Genomic DNA, 20,108 nt, shown 5'->3' with positions numbered 1-20,108 from the left:
CAACCTGCCAACCAGAGTGTTGTTTTCTTCGGATGACAGATTGAGGAGGGTAGCGGTTTGACCTGGAAAACCAGGGCCAAGCCCCAATTACTGCATTCTTGCACCGTAGCCATTAGCTCACTGTCTCCGGAGGCTCCAAATCTCATATTAAGGAATGACACGGAAAAAGTGAGCTATAATCAAATAAGATCCTCGAAGACAGTTGGGATTCTCGCCTGGTCTGATAATCACCTTGAGCGTCGATCAGCTGAGTGTCGATGCGTGTCTTCTCTGGCGTTCGGTATCATCTCAGACCGTTTATTCGTCTTTAAGCACTGATTCAGGGTTTCTCTGTTGTATCAGAAGCAGCATTTATAAAGTGGTTTGCTTTAGATACAAAAGCAAACAGGATTTCTTAGCCTGAACGTATCTAATACATCAAGATCTGATCCTTTTGTTTATGGATAGAAGGAAAGCTTAAATGAAATCAATATAAATCTTCCACATCTTCTTGATTAAAGTCTGTTTTCCGAACAGGTTGCTCTGTGTTTTGCATGTAATTTAATGAGCCGGTAAACTCCTTCATCACATGCTTTTTCTCTGACAATTCAAGATCTTTTCTTTTCTTTTTCAGAACAAAGAACAGCAAGAGCAAGTCCTAAATCAGAGCAATAAAGTCTTCCTCTACTGTGCCTTCTTGGACTACAGGTGGGTGTGAGTTCATGGTTTCGATGCTGCATATCTCGGTGATGTGGAGTCGGAGAGATGTGTATCTTGATTGTCGACTCTTTGCGTGTTTCTTTGCTTGAGTCTTAAAGGCTTTGAATCAAACGTAATGACCAGCCGTTTGGAAAGGTTGCGTTTTCCTTTTTGCCGTTCGGATCAAAAGCAGTCAGTGTTTGAAACGTGTTGCTGTATCTTGAGAACCTCCCTCCTGCAAAAAATAAATATGTCAATAAGATCTATGGAGCGCAAACTCGACTTAGACGGCGTACATAATTTTTAAAGGGAGTGTGTTTTAGTTGGATCCAAAGGCTTCCTCTCCTTAACTCTCCCTTCGCCCGAGAAGCTCAAGGAAGACATTATTGGATTACCCTGTCGGATCACTCTGGTAAATCAGACAAAAAAAATCACTGTGTGCCTCCAAGAATAGTTCAGAATATTATATATAAATCAATATGTCTAGTTTATTGTCCATAAATAATAATTTTCATCCTTGCAGTTCAAACGAGGGAGTCTGGTCCAACGAAGGCTGCGTCCGCTCTGATGGAAACCTGACGTACTCCGTGTGTTTGTGCAACCACCTCACCAACTTCGCCATCCTCATGCAAGTGGTGCCCTTAAAGGTATGACATTATTCATGTTTTTACATTTACTATGGACTGCAGCAGGAAGCTGTCTCATTGGAAACGCGAAATGAAAAGACTGTATGCTAATGAAGATGATCCAGGTCGTGGTAGTCTTTATCAGAGGCAACTGGACCTGCTTTTTAGGGGTTTTAAGCCGTTTCCACTGAGAATCTGCACATTGCTAGAAGAAGGTTCTTGGATCTGAGGTGAAAACCTAAAGCCAGTCCGGTTCCCGGATGCTAACAAGTGTATTCTGTGATCTTAATGGAGCTCTTAGCAGCTAAAGAGGCAGATATTTGTTTAGGAGTTGGTGGAGACTAAAACGGAGCTAATAGGAGAGTTGATAATGTTCTTAATGAATGTTTTTTTGTGTGTAATAGACAACAGTTCTCTGATATGTGTCACCTTTTATAATACAGTGATATTACAGTCAACATGTGTTTTCAGCTTGGTGTACTGCCGCCAAGTGGCTTAAAAATAGAAATTATTGCAGTTTTGCAAAATGTGTTACTGCCGAGTTTCATTTAGCTGCATAATTTCGCGGATCCTAGTGATGAATGTGTTAACAGATGGAAACAGCGCCACCTCTCAGCGTCGCTGTGTCATAGCAGCCCAAAAATACATTCACCCCATAGACCACCATTATAAAAAAGGTCCATTATGGCTCCGTTTAGCATGAATTTTTATATAGAAACACTTGCACACGTGCAGCGGAACAACGGGGAGTGAAACCTGGAAGCCGGGTCAGATTATATGCAACTTTCATGAAAGTGAACGTTAACCAGTCCTTACATGGTCCTTACCCGAACCGTCGTGGTGGCTAACCCTTCAAATAGAACGGAGCTGTCGTTAAGGTTTCTAGCACAAGTCAACACACACCGATCGATGACGTCTGCAGTGAAACAGTCAGAACCCTCGCTGCTATTTAGAGGGAAAAGCTTTGTTCCTTACAAACAGCCATATCCAAAAACGCCGGCCCCTCCCTCTGCGTCTTTGTCACAAAATAAGTACATTTGTAGGAGCATAATTGGGCAGGAAGCAGCGGTCAGCCACACAGTAAACCACCAACCAGAAGTCCCCACTTCAGCCCTCGGACAGTTAATGGTTCCTCCCTGGAGGTCGGCTGGAAGCAGACCTGCACAGTCACGATGGTTTCACTGGTGGTTTCAGACAGAAGTACCGTAGTGTGGTATTTGTGGGTCGCTGCACAGGTCAGTGGTCCGTTCCTCGAGGATCACACACTCTCCATAAGAACTGTCCCTTTAAAAAACAAACATCTGGGATCCATCTGCCATAACCCACAGTATTATATATCCACATTATCTGCATCAACCTGTGTACGCTGTCACCACGGCGACACACATACCTCTTTGTTATCCAAGAATATGTGGCATGGGAGTGCGGTCGGCGTCCACGCTGCTCGTCTGGAAATAGAAAAGAGGACTTCTTGCAGCTAAGTGGGCCGGCGCTGTATTTAAGGAGCAGCAGTCCATTTGATGCTATACTTTCCCTCCGCCAGCCTCTAATTAGAGGGCTGCTGCCTCGTCCCTCAGCCTGCGAGGGAAACATCCCACATATCCCCCTTTTTTCTGGAAGGCTGAGTCTCCTCTGCCCTTGTAATGACAAGGCACAACGTCAAGACTGTTAATGGACACTCAAATCCAAAACCTTCAAAAAAATGGCTCCAAAACGACATCAGTGGGCACCAAAACCCTCTGTAGCGTCATGCGTCATGGGCGATGCATATTCCAAAATCAAATCTTTATAACAGCTAAAACACTGAATACTGTTAGAAACGTCTGTGTTGTAACCACTTCACACATGAGGAATTAAACCCTGTTCCTAGAGCTTCATGACAGTCTTCCTAATGAGACTCGTGTTGTTTTGTTCATCCAGTCATAAACTCTGAAATCTCTGAAATCTGAAACCAAGCCTGCTTTGTCTTCGTGTTCGTGGCACAGTGTTCAATGTGTTCCATCTTTTTAAGTGTCTTCTTGTTCTCTGCACACAGCTCACCCCCGGCCACAGGGTGGCGCTGTCCACCATCGGTTACGTCGGCTGCTCAATCTCCATCTTCTGCCTCGCCATCACTCTGGTCACTTTTGCAGTTCTGTCGTGAGTATCGCCGCGGTAACGGCCTCCTTTCCCTCCGAGTCGTCAGCGCGGTGAGTAAATGTGGTGTTTGCGTCTGCAGGTCGGTGAGCACCATCCGGAACCAACGCTACCACATCCACGCCAACCTGTCCTTCGCCATCCTGGTGGCCGAGATCTTACTGCTCATCAGCGCTCGCTTCGACCCGGGCACGGTACGTCCACAGCTCATCATGTTATTATAATAATCATATGATTATTAGAAGGAACAAAGTCGGGTATTTAGCTTCCGTATGGTGACGTGTTTCCAAGTGAAACAGATTAACTCGCAGTGCTTCTCTATCTCGGTGGACGGATGTCGTGATTTAATTGGTTGAAACTGGTCGATGCAAGCATGCTTCATGATTTCTTTTTCCAGGAGAAACATTGGATTTTACATATAATAATACGAGGAAATAGATGTTTTGACCGGGGATGTGATAGTAAGTCTGAAAGAAGAGAAATGCAACACAGGATCAAAAGATAATAAGTAGATAATAATGAAAGTGTGTTTGTCTCCGTCTCAGCTGCCTTGTAAGGTGATGGCTGTCCTGCTTCACTTCTTCTTCCTGAGCGCCTTCGCCTGGATGCTGGTGGAGGGCCTCCACCTCTACAGCATGGTGGTCAAGGTGTTCGGCTCGGAGGGCAGCAAACACTTCTACTACTACGGCATCGGCTGGGGTAGGTCTGCTGGATCTCTCAGCGGGCCACGAGCCCTACGAATGATAACAATTATATCTGATTACAAATGACCTCATTCTCATAATTGATCATATACACGCTTCTCCCCTCCCCTCTGCTGTTCCTTCCCACGTTTTGACCCTCACACATGATCACATCTCAAAATCCATCCGCTAGATTTATTAGAAATAGCCTGGTGTCTCTGCAGATGATCTCTCCAGCAGAAAACAGCTTCTCCTGGTGTAAAACGGCCGTCTTACTGCTCGCACGGCGGCCGGCCGCGTCGCTCCGCTGCGCCTCCGCGTCCACCGTTAGATGGAGAATGCAGATGACAAAGATGGCTTCTTAGTTTTACTCCTTTTTTGTGTCATTTTCTCATTCGGTTGTTGGAGAAGACACTGATATCAGAGTTATCTGGGCGGATTCAGAGATCTGGACCTTTTTAAAGCCGAGGAATGGTTTACAGAGCAACTATGACCCTGTTGAGTTGGTACATTCCACCGTAGCCATCGTGATGTGAGTGAACCTGAGTTTGATGGACACATAAAAACAGATCTGGGACATACGTACTGTCGTTGGCTGCCGGGGAATGCACCTCCTCCACATGCTGCATCCATTAGGTGGAAACGATCCCTGTTATATTACTTCCTTTCTTCAGGCCAGAGGGATCTTTCATTCTGTGACCAAACGGAGACCTGCCTTGACAGAAGTAGAGCTGCTATGATTATGAATAAAATAATAGATATATTTTCTTTTAGAATTGATTGCTGCGGCTATTAGCTGTGATAAAACGTAACTTTCATTTCCTACTCAAAGTAAAAGTTTCCTTTCACTCGAGCGTCGCGTGCTGGAAACAGAAAGATCCAGAATAAAAACGAGCTCCTTTCAGCTGAATTAGCGATTAGCAGGAGATGACGAGTAAAACCGCCGCTGGGTGTCAAAGTGTTTTCAAAGACAGGTGATGGTTAAAAGAGGCTAAACATTGTGTTTGTCTGCTGGATTTCCACTTTTCTGTAGCAACGTAGATTTCAAATGAGGAAGGAGCCAACCGTATGTGATGCTCATTCATAAATAAAATCAGACTAATAGAGACAGCCAATGAAATGAAGCTGTGTTTTAGTGGTTGGTGGGGGGGGTTGGGTGTGAAAGGGGACCCATGTTTTTAGCTCAGGGGCCTCATAGTGCTTTAATCCAGCCATCATGTTCCCATCTTCAGTGACTGTGTTTGTCTCCAGGCTCTCCGTTGCTCATCTGTGTGGTGTCCATGACATCAGCTCTGAACAGTTACGGCGAGGTCGACAAGTAAGTATGACCCCCCCTCCGTGAATTACATGGAATTGGTTGAATTCATTACATGAGAATGATGTCACCCCTCCTTTCTCAGCTGCTGGCTGTCACTGACAAACGGAGCCATCTGGGCGTTCGTGGCACCGGCTCTCTTTGTCATTGTGGTGAGCAACAAATTTAATTTGTCTCTTTTTTTATTTTCCTTTTACAGTTCCTAATTGACCTCAGACTCCCAACTAATCAAATACTGACTGGTTGCTCCACTGCGTGGTATAAAGAGCCAGATAGTCCACCCGCTTAGTGTCCCGTTAACAGTTAAAGTTAACCACGCTCATTTCCTGAAACTAAAACGACGGTCTAGCGGCCTGAACCTCACTCCCTGTCAACACAGACTTTTATTTTGAAAATATGGCATGTGTAACGAGAGGAAACTGAAAATCTGACACTAGAGGAACTGAGAGCTTACTGAGCAAACGTTGGTAGGTAAGATAATCATTTAGATGGATGGATTATTGCATAAAGTAAATCTGTATAGTAGTAGTAATAGTATTATGAGTGAGTGAATGGGTGGGGAAAGGCCTCGCTGAACTGGGAGTGAGAACGTTTTCCTGTTTGTTCTGCGTAGCGTGATCGTGAGTTGAATCTGTCTTGGTAGTGTGTTAAATGTATGGAACCTTGTTAAATATATGGAACCTTCCAGGTGTGTTAAATATATGGAACCTTCCAGGTGTGTTAAATGTATGGAACCTTGTTAAATATATGGAACCTTCCAGGTGTGTTAAATGTATGGAACCTTGTTAAATATATGGAACCTTCCAGGTGTGTTAAATGTCTGGAACCTTCCAGGTGTGTTAAATATATGGAACCTTCCAGGTGTGTTAAATATATGGAACCTTCCAGGTGTGTTAAATGTCTAGAACCTTCCAGGTGTGTTAAATATATGGAACCTTCCAGGTGTGTTAAATGTATGGAACCTTCCAGGTGTGTTAAATGTATGGAACCTTCCAGGTGTGTTAAATATATGGAACCTTCCAGATGTGTTAAATGTATGGAACCTTCCAGGTGTGTTAAATGTATGGAACCTTCCAGGCGTGTTAAATGTCTGGAACCTTCCAGGTGTGTTAAATGTATGGAACCTTCCAGGTGTGTTAAATGTCTGGAACCTTCCAGGTGTGTTAAATGTCTGGAACCTTCCAGGTGTGTTAAATGTCTGGAACCTTCCAGGTGTGTTAAATATATGGAACCTTCCAGATGTGTTAAATGTATGGAACCTTCCAGATGTGTTAAATGTATGGAACCTTCCGGGGGGGGTTAAATGTCTGGAACCTTCCAGGTGTGTTAAATGTATGGAACCTTCCGGGTGTGTGAAATGTATGGAACCTTCCAGGTGTGTTAAATGTCTGGAACCTTCCAGGTGTGTTAAATGTCTGGAACCTTCCAGGTGTGTTAAATGTCTGGAACCTTCCAGGTGTGTTAAATGTCTAGAACCTTCCAGGTGTGTTAAATGTCTGGAACCTTCCAGGTGTGTTAAATGTATGGAACCTTCCAGGTGTGTTAAATGTATGGAACCTTCCAGGTGTGTTAAATGTATGGAACCTTCCAGGTGTGTTAAATGTCTGGAACCTTCCAGGTGTGTTAAATGTCTGGAACCTTCCAGGTGTGTTAAATGTCTAGAACCTTCCAGGTGTGTTAAATGTCTGGAACCTTCCAGGTGTGTTAAATGTCTAGAACCTTCCAGGTGTGTTAAATGTCTAGAACCTTCCAGGTGTGTTAAATATATGGAACCTTCCAGGTGTGTTAAATATATGGAACCTTCCAGGTGTGTTAAATATATGGAACCTTCCAGGTGTGTTAAATGTCTGGAACCTTCCAGGTGTGTTAAATGTATGGAACCTTGTTAAATATATGGAACCTTCCAGGTGTGTTAAATGTCTGGAACCTTCCAGGTGTGTTAAATGTCTGGAACCTTCCAGGTGTGTTAAATGTATGGAACCTTCCAGGTGTGTTAAATGTCTGGAACCTTCCAGGTGTGTTAAATGTATGGAACCTTCCAGGTGTGTTAAATGTCTGGAACCTTCCAGGTGTGTTAAATGTATGGAACCTTGTTAAATATATGGAACCTTCCAGGTGTGTTAAATGTCTGGAACCTTCCAGGTGTGTTAAATGTCTGGAACCTTCCAGGTGTGTTAAATGTCTGGAACCTTCCAGGTGTGTTAAATGTCTGGAACCTTCCAGGTGTGTTAAATGTCTAGAACCTTCCAGGTGTATTAAATGTCTGGAACCTTCCAGGTGTATTAAATGTCTGGAACCTTCCAGGTGTGTTAAATATATGGAACCTTCCAGGTGTGTTAAATATATGGAACCTTCCAGGTGTGTTAAATGTATGGAACCTTGTTAAATATATGGAACCTTCCAGGTGTGTTAAATGTCTGGAACCTTCCAGGTGTGTTAAATGTCTGGAACCTTCCAGGTGTGTTAAATATATGGAACCTTCCAGGTGTGTTAAATGTCTGGAACCTTCCAGGTGTGTTAAATGTCTGGAACCTTCCAGGTGTGTTAAATATATGGAACCTTCCAGGTGTGTTAAATATATGGAACCTTCCAGGTGTGTTAAATGTCTGGAACCTTCCAGGTGTGTTAAATGTCTGGAACCTTCCAGGTGTGTTAAATGTCTGGAACCTTCCAGGTGTGTTAAATGTCTGGAACCTTCCAGGTGTGTTAAATGTTTGGAACCTTCCAGGTGTGTTAAATATATGGAACCTTCCAGGTGTGTTAAATATATGGAACCTTCCAGGTGTGTTAAATGTATGGAACCTTGTTAAATATATGGAACCTTCCAGGTGTGTTAAATGTCTGGAACCTTCCAGGTGTGTTAAATGTCTGGAACCTTCCAGGTGTGTTAAATATATGGAACCTTCCAGGTGTGTTAAATGTCTGGAACCTTCCAGGTGTGTTAAATGTCTGGAACCTTCCAGGTGTGTTAAATATATGGAACCTTCCAGGTGTGTTAAATATATGGAACCTTCCAGGTGTGTTAAATGTCTGGAACCTTCCAGGTGTGTTAAATGTCTGGAACCTTCCAGGTGTGTTAAATGTCTGGAACCTTCCAGGTGTGTTAAATGTTTGGAACCTTCCAGGTGTGTTAAATGTATGGAACCTTCCAGGTGTGTTAAATGTCTGGAACCTTCCAGGTGTGTTAAATGTCTGGAACCTTCCAGGTGTGTTAAATGTCTGGAACCTTCCAGGTGTGTTAAATGTCTGGAACCTTCCAGGTGTGTTAAATGTCTGGAACCTTCCAGGTGTGTTAAATGTCTGGAACCTTCCAGGTGTGTTAAATGTCTGGAACCTTCCAGGTGTGTTAAATGTCTGGAACCTTCCAGGTGAACGTCGGCATTCTGATATCGGTGACCAGGATCATATCTCGAATCAGCGGGGAGAGTTACAAGGTTCACGGAGACGCCAACGCAGTCAAGTGAGTTGTCTTTTCCATGATGGATGCTCCTTTTAATACTCCGTCCTTTATGAATAACTTATAATTATGATTATATAATGATGTGATGTCTGTGTGAAGGCTGACTGTCAAAGCCGTGGCGGTGCTCCTGCCGATACTCGGCATCTCCTGGATCTTCGGCGTCCTCGCCATCAACAGTCACTCTCTGCCCTTCCTGTATATTTTTGCTGTATTCAACTCGTTACAGGTCAGTTCTTCTTTTCTTTTCTGTTTTTAAATGTGTTGTAAACATTATGCTAAAGTGTTTTTGTTCTCCTGTCTTTAGGGCTTCTTTGTCTTCTTGTTTCACTGTCTTCTCAACTCTGAGGTACGGTGCTACATCCTGTACATTATTATTGTTTAAGGAGGACCTATGATGCTTCTTCCCTTTGCTTTTGAGCTGTTAAATTGTTTAGATGTTCATGTAAAATGTCAGAGCGTGTCAGAGTGTGAAGACCACATCCAAAGGGAGTTACTCTCCCCACAGGAACTCTCATTTCCCACAGAAATATCATGCGTGGAGATGTTTCCTCTGATGAGCAGGGAAGGGATATGTTCTGTGTTTGCTGATTTAGGCTAGATGAGATGTATTCTACCTGGTCATCATCTATTGCGTGTTTGCTTCTTTCTTTAGGTCAGAGCTGCTTTCAAACACAAAACCAAGGTTTGGTCTCTGACCAGCAGCTCCATCCGAAACATCAATGTGAAGCCGTTCAACTCCGACATTGTGAGCGCCGGCGTTTTGTTTTTTAAAGATCTGCCTGGAACAGAAATGAGTCACTCGGCTGCTTTAGTCTTAACGTTTGTCCTTCACGTCCTCTAGATGAACGGAAACAAGGAGGGCATCACTCCCACCAAGATGAACACGTGGGACAAAAGCACCAACTCGGCCAATCGCATCGACCTCTCCGCCGTCTAGAAGCGTCTCTCCGTCTAGAACACTGGCAAGAGTTCCTCCCACTTTCTTAGTCATGAGTCGGACGCTGAATCGTAGATCACCTTTTACAGACAAACAGACTCCCGACGACTGTGCCTTATTATCGCCTCATAGAAACATACTGTGTTCCTGAAAACCAACAAGAGCAGGGATTTCTGAGGAGGACCTCGGAGTGCAGTTCAGGGTCTGTAGTGCAGCGCCGGATCTGTCCATCAGACTGATTTACTTATTAGAGATTAGTTTGACATTTTTGCAACTTGGCTAATTTGCCTTCTTGCTGAGAGTTAGATGAGCAACTGGTTAGCTTAGCTTAGCACAAAGACAGGGAAAAGGAGGAAACAGCAGCTGAGTGACTAGATCCACCTGCCCGCTCTGAGGCTCATTAATCCATGTGTTATATCTCATTTATTTAATCCACACAAGAACCCAGTAAAAATGACACATTGTGGATTTTATACCCAAGCAACCCCCCCCCCCCCCCTCCCCCCCATTAACTTAACACAAGAGTGGGAGGGATCATGCACGCTCATTCCCAAAAATGTCCGAATCCTCCTCGTTAAAATCCAGCGATACGTGCTGACAGGTAACATTCGAGTCAGAAGTACTTTCAGGGTGCGTTTGGGTACAAAATACATCAACTTGAATAGAAAAAGACCAAGGGAAAGCAGTATATATATATTTTTCCCTTAAATATAATGTTAGATTCACGCCTTTAATTAAAAACGGCATCATGTTTCACCGGCTGTTAACAGTATTCATCGTCACGAAGGACAGGTTGCTTGTTTTTTTCTCCGGGATTCACCTGGTCATCAATGCTCAGATCCATGTAACTGATATTATGTATTTATTTATTTTGTGATATCGTGTTTCCCTGCTCACAGCTCAACAATCACAATGTTCTCATGTCAGATTCTGTGTCCGTCTGTGTGTTTCCTCTCTTGAAATGAACTCGTTTATAAATATATATATATATATTTGCAGTACCTCACATCGTAGTAAGCTGCAGTATTTTATGCTCTTTGAGGAATAGTGAATACTAGTTGTGTTTTTGGACACAATTCTGTGAAGTTTTATGATGTCTTTTTTTGCCAATTTCTTTACATTTTCATAATTTTTTTGTACAATGAAATATGTTCTACAAAAGAGGGACTTGATGTGGTTGTTTTCTTAAAAAATACTGTGAGAATGGAGGGAGATGACATATTTGAACATTACACTGTACCAACATTTAAAGTTTCCTAGAACAGGATTTACTGTAAGTCACTCTGCGCTCACTTTTCATGTCAAACTTAAAAGTGAAATCATTCAACATTTCTGTTCTTGTATGGCCTTTTATTGATTGTTGCCTTATGGTACTATGGTTTGTGCTTCCAGTTATCTTTACTATAAAACCTTTATGACAAGAAAGTCAGCGTTGTCTTTATTACACGGCGTTCTGCTTCGATGTGCTACAAAAACAGTTATTCTTCAATTTTTCATGTTTTTTCTTGCTGTAATCCTTCCTGTTGGTGTTAAACTACATAATGTTTATCATGTGACGCTTCAACAAGAACCTGAGTAAGAAAACACTAGAAACACATACAGGAAGTAATCTGTTAATGAAACCTGTTTGAATGAAAGAAGATTTGGGGGGAAAGTTACTTTTCCACTTTTACTTGAGTACAGAAGTTGAATCAGTACTTATACTATTTATTTATTTTTACCAGAGTTTACTTCTATTTGAGTAGACAACGTCTGTACTTTGACTCCTGCATATTTGTGTTTGCACATATGACCAGTGTAAAATATTATAGTAAGTAAACAAACAAGAAGAGAGCAAACAAAAACATAAACAACATTTAGGGAAAAGAAAACAACTCCTTTAAAAATCAGCGTTTAAAATATAAGTATTTTTCTCTGGGCTTTCGCCAAATGAAGACGTTGGATTTACAGGTTTACGAGGCGTCCCTGAAGGCGCCATCTTCACCCTTGCCTGTGCGCGTCTTCTGCGCATGCTCGCCGTGAGATATGAATAACTCGAGCGTGTTGGGGTAGAAAAGGTGAGAGACAATAATAACTGACAAGCAAACAGCACCGACGTGGACTTTTAACCGGATCCAGATCCGAACAAAACCCCAAACCCGGACTCATCCCGACCCGGGAATAAAACAGCGGGACGCTCATTTTGTTTACACGTTTAGTTTTTTGTAACTTGTTTTTGTGTTGACACAAACTTCGTCATGTTGTTGTTGCGTGTCACGTGCGCAGACGTCCGTGAATGAAATGGGATTTACCGGCACGACGGAAGTGTCGCGCGACTGCTCGTCCGTTTGAGACGGAAAACCTGCTGAAGCGTCTCGGGGACTCGAACCTTTTCTTTGTATTTTATTTTCATCGTCATGGAGTCCGTTGGGAGGTTTGAGTTCAACAGGAAAGACCTGATTGGTCACGGAGCCTTCGCGGTTGTGTTCAAAGGCCGACATAAAGAGGTAATTTGTAATACTCGGGAGTGATGATCACGTGATGATCACAGGTGCGTTCACTCACCTGCTGTGTTATGGTTCTCCTCCAGAAACGGGACTGGGTGGTCGCTGTGAAGTGCATCAACAAGAAGAACCTGGCCAAGTCTCAGGCTCTGCTGGGGAAGGAGATCCGGATCCTGAAGGTGAGGAGACCTCGGGGTCCAACATCCTGGTTCCTGTTTGTCTCCTCAAGATAACATGAAGTGTCTCTATGTTCTCCTCCTCCACCTCCTCCGCCTCTTCCTCCTCTCCTCGTCTCCTCTTCCTCTCCTCCTCCTCCTCTTCCTCTCCTCCTCCTCCTCTTCCTCCTCCAGGAGCTCCGACACCAAAACATCGTCAGACTGCTCGACTATCAGGTAAACACCTCTTCTACCTATTAATTACCCCCTTTACTACTACTACTATATTACTAGACCATCTAAAACCCCTAGACCATATAAAAACCCCTAGACCATCTAAAACCCCTAGACCATATAAAACCCCTAGACCATCTAAACCCCTACACCATATAAAACCCCTAGACCATATAAAACCTCTAGACCATCTAAAACCCCAATAATAATAATAATAATAATAATAATAAAAACACCGAAGGGTGCATAGTGTGTGTGTGTGTGTGTGTGTGTGTGTGTGTGTGTGTGTGTGTGTGTGTGTGTGTGCGCGCTCACCTAATCTCACCTCACTGACACCTGCCAGACAGCAGACAGACAGGTCTGATCCGGTCTCACTGCTCCTGGCAGATGGCCGGCTGTCCAAACAATGGCTTGTCTCACTGCAGACAGGTTAATGACTCCAGACGATGCGTTCAAGGTCCGGCCGAAGGTGCGAATTCACCAACCTGCTCTCTCTTATGATCTCATCAGCTGGAATAATAATTAATATAAACCACTCCAGTTTCACATGAATTCACTCCATGTAAAAGTCATTTTTTTACGATGCAGGATTTTATTGTTTATCAGGATAAAAAACATTTTAGAGTTATTGATCGAGGTGAATCTCGTTTTCAGTGACTTGAAAAAGAGATAAAAAATTAAATTGCCGACTATCCTGGACAAAGTAATTGAGATTCATGATAATCCCGATAATCATTAAAATAATAATAATATTTTAATATTAATAATAATTCATATATATATATATGAATTATTATTAATATTAAAATATTATTATTATTATTATTATTACATACATATATAACGCTTTTAAATACACTTAAATGTACTTAAACCTCTTAAAAATGGCACTAAACACACGGAAATCACTTTAGTTAAAAAACAAATATTATTTATAAAAATCTAAATCTTTCTATCCTGTCTTTAAGTCCCGCTCTAAATTCACCCGATGAAGTCAGAATTCCCGAGATGATTCACACGGGGGGGGGGGGGGGGGGGGTTCGGTTTCAGACCCCCCTGCATCAGCCAGAGTTTCTAGAAGCCCTGCTGGAGACGAGCCTGAACACGAGTCGGTGTAGGAAAGGGGGCGGAGTCACCGGTTGTGTAACCGGGGGAACAGCTGTTGGACTGAGCAGTGTGTACTTTCTGACCTCGTGTTGACGCTGTGTGTTGTCTGTCAACAGGAAATGGGCGGCTGTGTGTACCTGGTCATGGAGGTGAGTTGTGTTGGGAACAGGAAGTGACCCCCATGGCGGCGGTGTGTTGTCATCACCTGTCCTCACCTTGTCTCTGTGGTCTTTTCAGTACTGTAACGGCGGCGACCTGGCCGAGTACCTGCACTGTGAGTCTGCTGCCTCCTCTCCGTGTGCTTCCAAAGCTTCCGTTTGACCTTTCAGGGTCAAACAACACCAAGCGTTCACACCCAAACCTCGCCGCCACGCCGACTCAGCACTTCTACAAGGCTCGGCTGAGATTTTAGAGTTTAGAAGGAGGCGAAGCAGAAACATCGTAGAATCAGATTTAAGAACTCAACACGTCACTAATGAGCACCAATACTCATATTTAATACTAATACATACAATAATAATGATTAATTACATAAATGGGTGGATGGATGGATGGATGGATGGATGTATAGATGAATGTATAGATGGATGGATGGATGGATGGATGGATGGATGGATGTATGGATGGATGGATGGATGTATAGATGAATGTATAGATGGATGGATGGATGGATGGATGGATGGATGGATGGATGGATGGATGGATGATGGATGGATGGATGTATAGATGGATGGATGTATGGATGGATGATGGATGGATGGATGTATAGATGGAAGGATGGATGGATGATGGATGGATGTGTGTATAGATGGATGGATGATGGATGGATGGATGATGGATGTATAGATGGAAGGATGTATAGATGGATGATGGATGTATAGATGGATGGATGTATGTATAGATGGATGGATGGATGGATGTATAGATGGATGGATGATGGATGATGTATAGATGGAAGGATGGATGGATGATGGATGGATGGATGGATGATGTATAGATGGAAGGATGGATGGATGGGTGGATGGATGGATGATGGATGTATAGATGGATGTATAGCTCGATGGATGGATGTATAGATGGATGGATGGATGATGGATGTATAGATGGATGGATGGATGGAAGGATGGATGGATGATGTATAGATGGATGGATGTATGTATAGATGGACGTATAGATGGATGGATGATGGATGGATGGATGGATGGATATATAGATGGATGGATGATGGATGGATGTATAGATGGATGGATGGATGGATGTATAGATGGATGGATGGATGGATGTATAGATGGATGGATGATGGATGGATGGATATATAGATGGATGGATGATGGATGGATGTATAGATGGATGGATGTATAGATGGATGTATAGATGGATGTATAGATGGATGTATAGATGGATGTATAGATGGATGGATGGATGATGGATGTATAGATGGATGGATGGATGGATGTATAGATGGATGGATGATGGATGGATGGATGTATAGATGGATATATAGATGGATGTATAGATGGATGGATGGATGTATAGATGGATATATAGATGGATGTATAGATGGATGGATGGATGGATGTATAGATGGATGGATGGATGGATGGATGTATAGATGGATGGATGATGGATGGATGGATGTATAGATGGATATATAGATGGATGTATAGATGGATGGATGTATAGATGGATGGATGATGGATGGATGGATGTATAGATGGATATATAGATGGATGTATAGATGGATGTATAGATATATGAATGGATGATGGATGTATAGATGGATGTATAGATGGATGATGGATGTATAGATATATGAATTGATGATGGATGTATAGATGGATGTATAGATGGATGGATGGATGTATAGATGGATGTATAGATGGATGGATGGATGTATAGATATATGAATTGATGATGGATGTATAGATGGATGTATAGATGGATGGATGGATGTATAGATGGATGTATAGATGGATGTATACAGATGGATGATGGATGGATGGATATATAGATGGATGGATGATGGATGGATGTATAGATGGATGTATAGATGGATGTATACAGATGGATGATGGATGGATGGATATATAGATGGATGGATGATGGATGGATGTATAGATGGATGGATGTATAGATGGATGTATAGATGGATGGATGGATGGATGTATAGATGGATGGATGATGGATGGATGTATAGATGGATGTATAGATGAATGTATAGATGGATGGATGGATGTATAGATGGATGGATGATGGATGTATAGATGGATGGATGGATGATGGATGTATAGATAGATGGATGGATGGATGTATAGATGGATGGATGATGGATGGATGGATGTATAGATGGATATATAGATGGATGTATAGATGGATGGATGGATGTATAGATGGATATATAGATGGATGTATAGATGGATGGATGGATGGATGTATAGATGGATGGATGATGGATGGATGGATGTATAGATGGATATATAGATGGATGTATAGATGGATGGATGTATAGATGGATGGATGATGGATGGATGGATGTATAGATGGATATATAGATGGATGTATAGATGGATGTATAGATATATGAATGGATGTATAGATATATGAATTGATGATGGATGTATAGATGGATGTATAGATGGATGGATGGATGTATAGATGGATGTATAGATGGATGGATGGATGTATAGATGGATGGATGGATGTATAGATGGATGTATACAGATGGATGATGGATGGATGGATATATAGATGGATGGATGATGGATGGATGTATAGATGGATGTATAGATGGATGTATACAGATGGATGATGGATGGATGGATATATAGATGGATGGATGATGGATGGATGTATAGATGGATGGATGTATAGATGGATGTATAGATGGATGGATGGATGGATGTATAGATGGATGGATGATGGATGGATGTATAGATGGATGTATAGATGAATGTATAGATGGATGGATGTATAGATGGATGGATGATGGATGTATAGATGGATGGATGTATAGATGGATGATGGATGTATAGATGGATGGATGGATATATAGATGAATGGATGATGGATGAATGTATAGATGGATGGATGTATAGATGGATGGATGATGGATGTATAGATGGATGGATGTATAGATGGATGATGGATGTATAGATGGATGGATGGATATATAGATGAATGGATGATGGATGGATGTATAGATGGATGGATGATGGATGGATGGTCAGATATACTTCACAGGGTAATTATTGTGTCTAATTTCTCCTGGTCTGAATTCTCAGAGTAGAAGAAGAAAATAATCTGAGATGTATTTTCTGCTGAAATGCGACCTCGCTGCCGTCTCTTATTCTGTAGAGCGTCGGGCGTTCGGCTGCCAAGGAGGCACATGGGCTATTTGCAGAACAACACTCTGTCACAGTTGGCAAACGGCCCCGAGCACCCACATGACCCCCCCAGCAGAGTCAGACGGACATCAAGATCAATTATTGGAATTAGGAATCACCTGTTTTTCTGAATGATCCTTCCTGTTGTGTCCGACCAAATATCCCAAAATATCCGGTTTAATATCAGAGAAGTTTTAAAAAAGCTGAAAGTATTTAGATCCGAGAAGTAAATATTAAACACCGTGCTTTAAAAAGTCACTAATCATTCATCAATAGTCTAAATAGTCCCCGTTATTATTCTATTGATTGGCTTATTGATTGATCTGGATGGATCAGACCGGTGGGTGAGACAGACCTGCCGACGGTGCATCTCCTCCCCTGAACTGCGTCCTCTGTGAAACCTGAGGAAGCTTCTATTTGCCGACTAACGTCCAACGTCTCCTCTAATGTCTCCTCTAATGTCTCCTCTAACGTCCAACGTCTCCTCTAATGTCTCCTCTAACGTCTCCTCTAATGTCTCCTCTAACGTCTCCTCTAATGTCTCCTCTAACGTCTCCTCTAACGTCCAACGTCTCCTCTAATGTCTCCTCTAATGTCTCCTCTAACGTCTCCTCTAACGTCTCCTCTAATGTCTCCTCTAATGTCTCCTCTAACGTCCAACGTCTCCTCTAACGTCTCCTCTAACGTCTCCTCTAACGTCTCCTCTAATGTCTCCTCTAATGTCTCCTCTAACGTCTCCTCTAATGTCTCCTCTAACGTCTCCTCTAACGTCTCCTCTAATGTCTCCTCTAACGTCTCCTCTAATGTCTCCTCTAACGTCCAACGTCTCCTCTAACGTCCAACGTCTCCTCTAATGTCTCCTCTAACGTCTCCTCTAATGTCTCCTCCAACGTCTCCTCTAATGTCTCCTCTAATGTCTCCTCTAACGTCTCCTCTAATGTCTCCTCTAACGTCCAACGTCTCCTCTAATGTCCAACATCTCCTCTAACGTCCAACGTCTCCTCTAACGTCCAACATCTCCTCTAACGTCCAACGTCTCCTCTAACGTCCAACGTCTCCTCTAACGTCCAACGTCTCCTCTAACGTCCAACATCTCCTCTAACGTCCAACGCCTCCTCTAATGCCTCCTCTAACGTCTAACGTCTCCTCCTCTCCTCAGTGAAGGGCTCGCTGAGCGAGGACACCATCCGGGTCTTCCTGCAGCAGATCAGCCGGGCCATGAAGGTCCTGCAGAGCAAAGGGATCCTCCACCGAGACCTCAAGCCCCAGAACATCCTGCTGTGGCACCCGGAGGGGCGGCGGTCCAGCCCCGCCAACACCTGCATCAAGATCGGTAGACCACCAGAGACCAGATCCACGTCTGCTATATCACTGTTTATTATTATATATATAGGATATGAGGATGCAAAGCTTATCATGTCCTTCTTTACATTATCACGTTTAATTTACTCAAAGCATAAAGTGAAATAGTTCAAATCTGAATATGAGTTATAGATCCAACACAAAATCCTAACAGGACATTTTCTTATCATTACTCCTCCTCCCCTCCTCTTTCTCCTCTTCCTTCTCCACCTCCTCCTCCACATCCTCCTCCTCTTCTTCCTCCTCCTCCTCTTTCTCCTCCTTGTCCTCCTCCACATCCTCCTTCTCTTCTTCTTCTTCTTCCTCCTCTTCTTCTTCTTGTTCCTCCTCCTCATCCTCCTCGACATCCTCCTTTTTTTCTTCTTCTTGCTCCTCCTCCTCCATCTCTTCTTCTTCTTCCTCCTCTTCTTCTTCTTGTTCCTCATCCTCCTCCACATCCTCCTTCTCTTCTTCTTCTTCCTCCATGTCCTCCTCCCCCCTCCCCCCCCCCCCCTCCTCCCCTCCCCAGCTGACTTCGGGTTTGCTCGCCACCTGCAGAGGAACACGATGGCGGCGACGCTGTGTGGCTCTCCCATGTACATGGTGAGTGTCGGTGAGGTTTGTACATGGTGAGTGTTGGTGAGGTTTGTACATGGTGAGTGTTGGTGAGGTTTGTACATAGTGAGTGTTGGTGAGGTTTGTACATGGTGAGTGTCGGTGAGGTTTGTACATGGTGAGTGTCGGTGAGGTTTGTACATGGTGAGTGTCGGTGAGGTTTGTACATGGTGAGTGTTGGTGAGGTTTGTACATGGTGAGTGTCGGTGAGGTTTGTACATGGTGAGTGTCGGTGAGGTTTGTACATGGTGAGTGTTGGTGAGGTTTGTACATAGTGAGTGTTGGTGAGGTTTGTACATGGTGAGTGTCGGTGAGGTTTGTACATGGTGAGTGTCGGTGAGGTTTGTACATGGTGAGTGTCGGTGAGGTTTGTACATGGTGAGTGTCGGTGAGGTTTGTACATGGTGAGTGTTGGTGAGGTTTGTACATGGTGAGTGTTGGTGAGGTTTGTACATGGTGAGTGTTGGTGAGGTTTATACATGGTGAGTGTTGGTGAGGTTTGTACATGGTGAGTGTTGGTGAGGTTTATACATGGTGAGTGTTGGTATGGTTTGTACATGGTGAGTGTTGGTGAGGTTTTCCGTCTCCTTAGTCACCGTGTCTCACCGTGTCTCACCGTGTCCCGTACGATGCGTTCAGGCTCCCGAGGTCATCATGTCCCAGAACTACGACGCCAAGGCGGACCTGTGGAGCATCGGCACCATCGTGTACCAGTGTCTGACCGGGAAGGCACCGTTCCACGTGAGTTTGTTACCTTCAGCTCATTTAGATTAATAAATACAGAAATACAAAATGAGATCTAGAAGCAGTTGGGAAACAGTTTAGCTTTACTTCCTAGAAGGGGGGGCGGGGGGGGATCACTACTGTCAGCACTCACCCTGAACACAACACTTGATCCACTCCACCACCTGCCTGCCTGTCTCACTCCCTGTCTCACCTCCCTGATCTCCAGTGT

The 20,108-nt window shown here is 43.3% G+C and overlaps 2 protein-coding genes across 5 annotated transcripts in view; both read left to right on the top strand.

Moving 5' to 3' along the window:
• Positions 1-11,251, top strand: part of adgrd1 (adhesion G protein-coupled receptor D1) — a 32,154-nt gene extending 20,903 nt beyond the window's left edge. For all 3 annotated transcript variants that reach the window (XM_084023970.1, XM_084023969.1, XM_084023968.1), the window contains 12 exons: positions 614-687; positions 1,202-1,325; positions 3,340-3,443; positions 3,523-3,634; positions 3,986-4,139; positions 5,375-5,441; positions 5,524-5,590; positions 8,807-8,898; positions 8,998-9,124; positions 9,203-9,244; positions 9,551-9,643; positions 9,740-11,251. In XM_084023970.1, the coding sequence (XP_083880096.1) occupies positions 614-687; positions 1,202-1,325; positions 3,340-3,443; positions 3,523-3,634; positions 3,986-4,139; positions 5,375-5,441; positions 5,524-5,590; positions 8,807-8,898; positions 8,998-9,124; positions 9,203-9,244; positions 9,551-9,643; positions 9,740-9,835 (1,152 nt within the window). In that variant the 3' untranslated portion in view covers positions 9,836-11,251. The remainder of the gene's footprint in view (positions 1-613; positions 688-1,201; positions 1,326-3,339; positions 3,444-3,522; positions 3,635-3,985; positions 4,140-5,374; positions 5,442-5,523; positions 5,591-8,806; positions 8,899-8,997; positions 9,125-9,202; positions 9,245-9,550; positions 9,644-9,739) is intronic.
• Positions 11,252-11,868: 617 nt separating this feature from the next.
• The window catches only part of ulk1a (unc-51 like autophagy activating kinase 1a), an 18,451-nt gene continuing 10,211 nt past the window's right edge, over positions 11,869-20,108 (top strand). For both annotated transcript variants that reach the window (XM_084023966.1, XM_084023965.1), the window contains exons 1-8: positions 11,869-12,321; positions 12,405-12,497; positions 12,669-12,710; positions 13,931-13,963; positions 14,052-14,088; positions 18,357-18,530; positions 19,068-19,141; positions 19,793-19,894. In XM_084023966.1, coding sequence (XP_083880092.1) covers positions 12,232-12,321; positions 12,405-12,497; positions 12,669-12,710; positions 13,931-13,963; positions 14,052-14,088; positions 18,357-18,530; positions 19,068-19,141; positions 19,793-19,894 — 645 coding nt within the window. In that variant the 5' untranslated portion in view covers positions 11,869-12,231. The remainder of the gene's footprint in view (positions 12,322-12,404; positions 12,498-12,668; positions 12,711-13,930; positions 13,964-14,051; positions 14,089-18,356; positions 18,531-19,067; positions 19,142-19,792; positions 19,895-20,108) is intronic.

The sequence above is a fragment of the Eutrigla gurnardus genome (assembly GCF_963514095.1).
Source record: "Eutrigla gurnardus genome assembly, chromosome: 13".
Taxonomy (NCBI): domain Eukaryota; kingdom Metazoa; phylum Chordata; class Actinopteri; order Perciformes; family Triglidae; genus Eutrigla; species Eutrigla gurnardus.
This window is presented reverse-complemented; position numbering and strand designations above follow the sequence as displayed.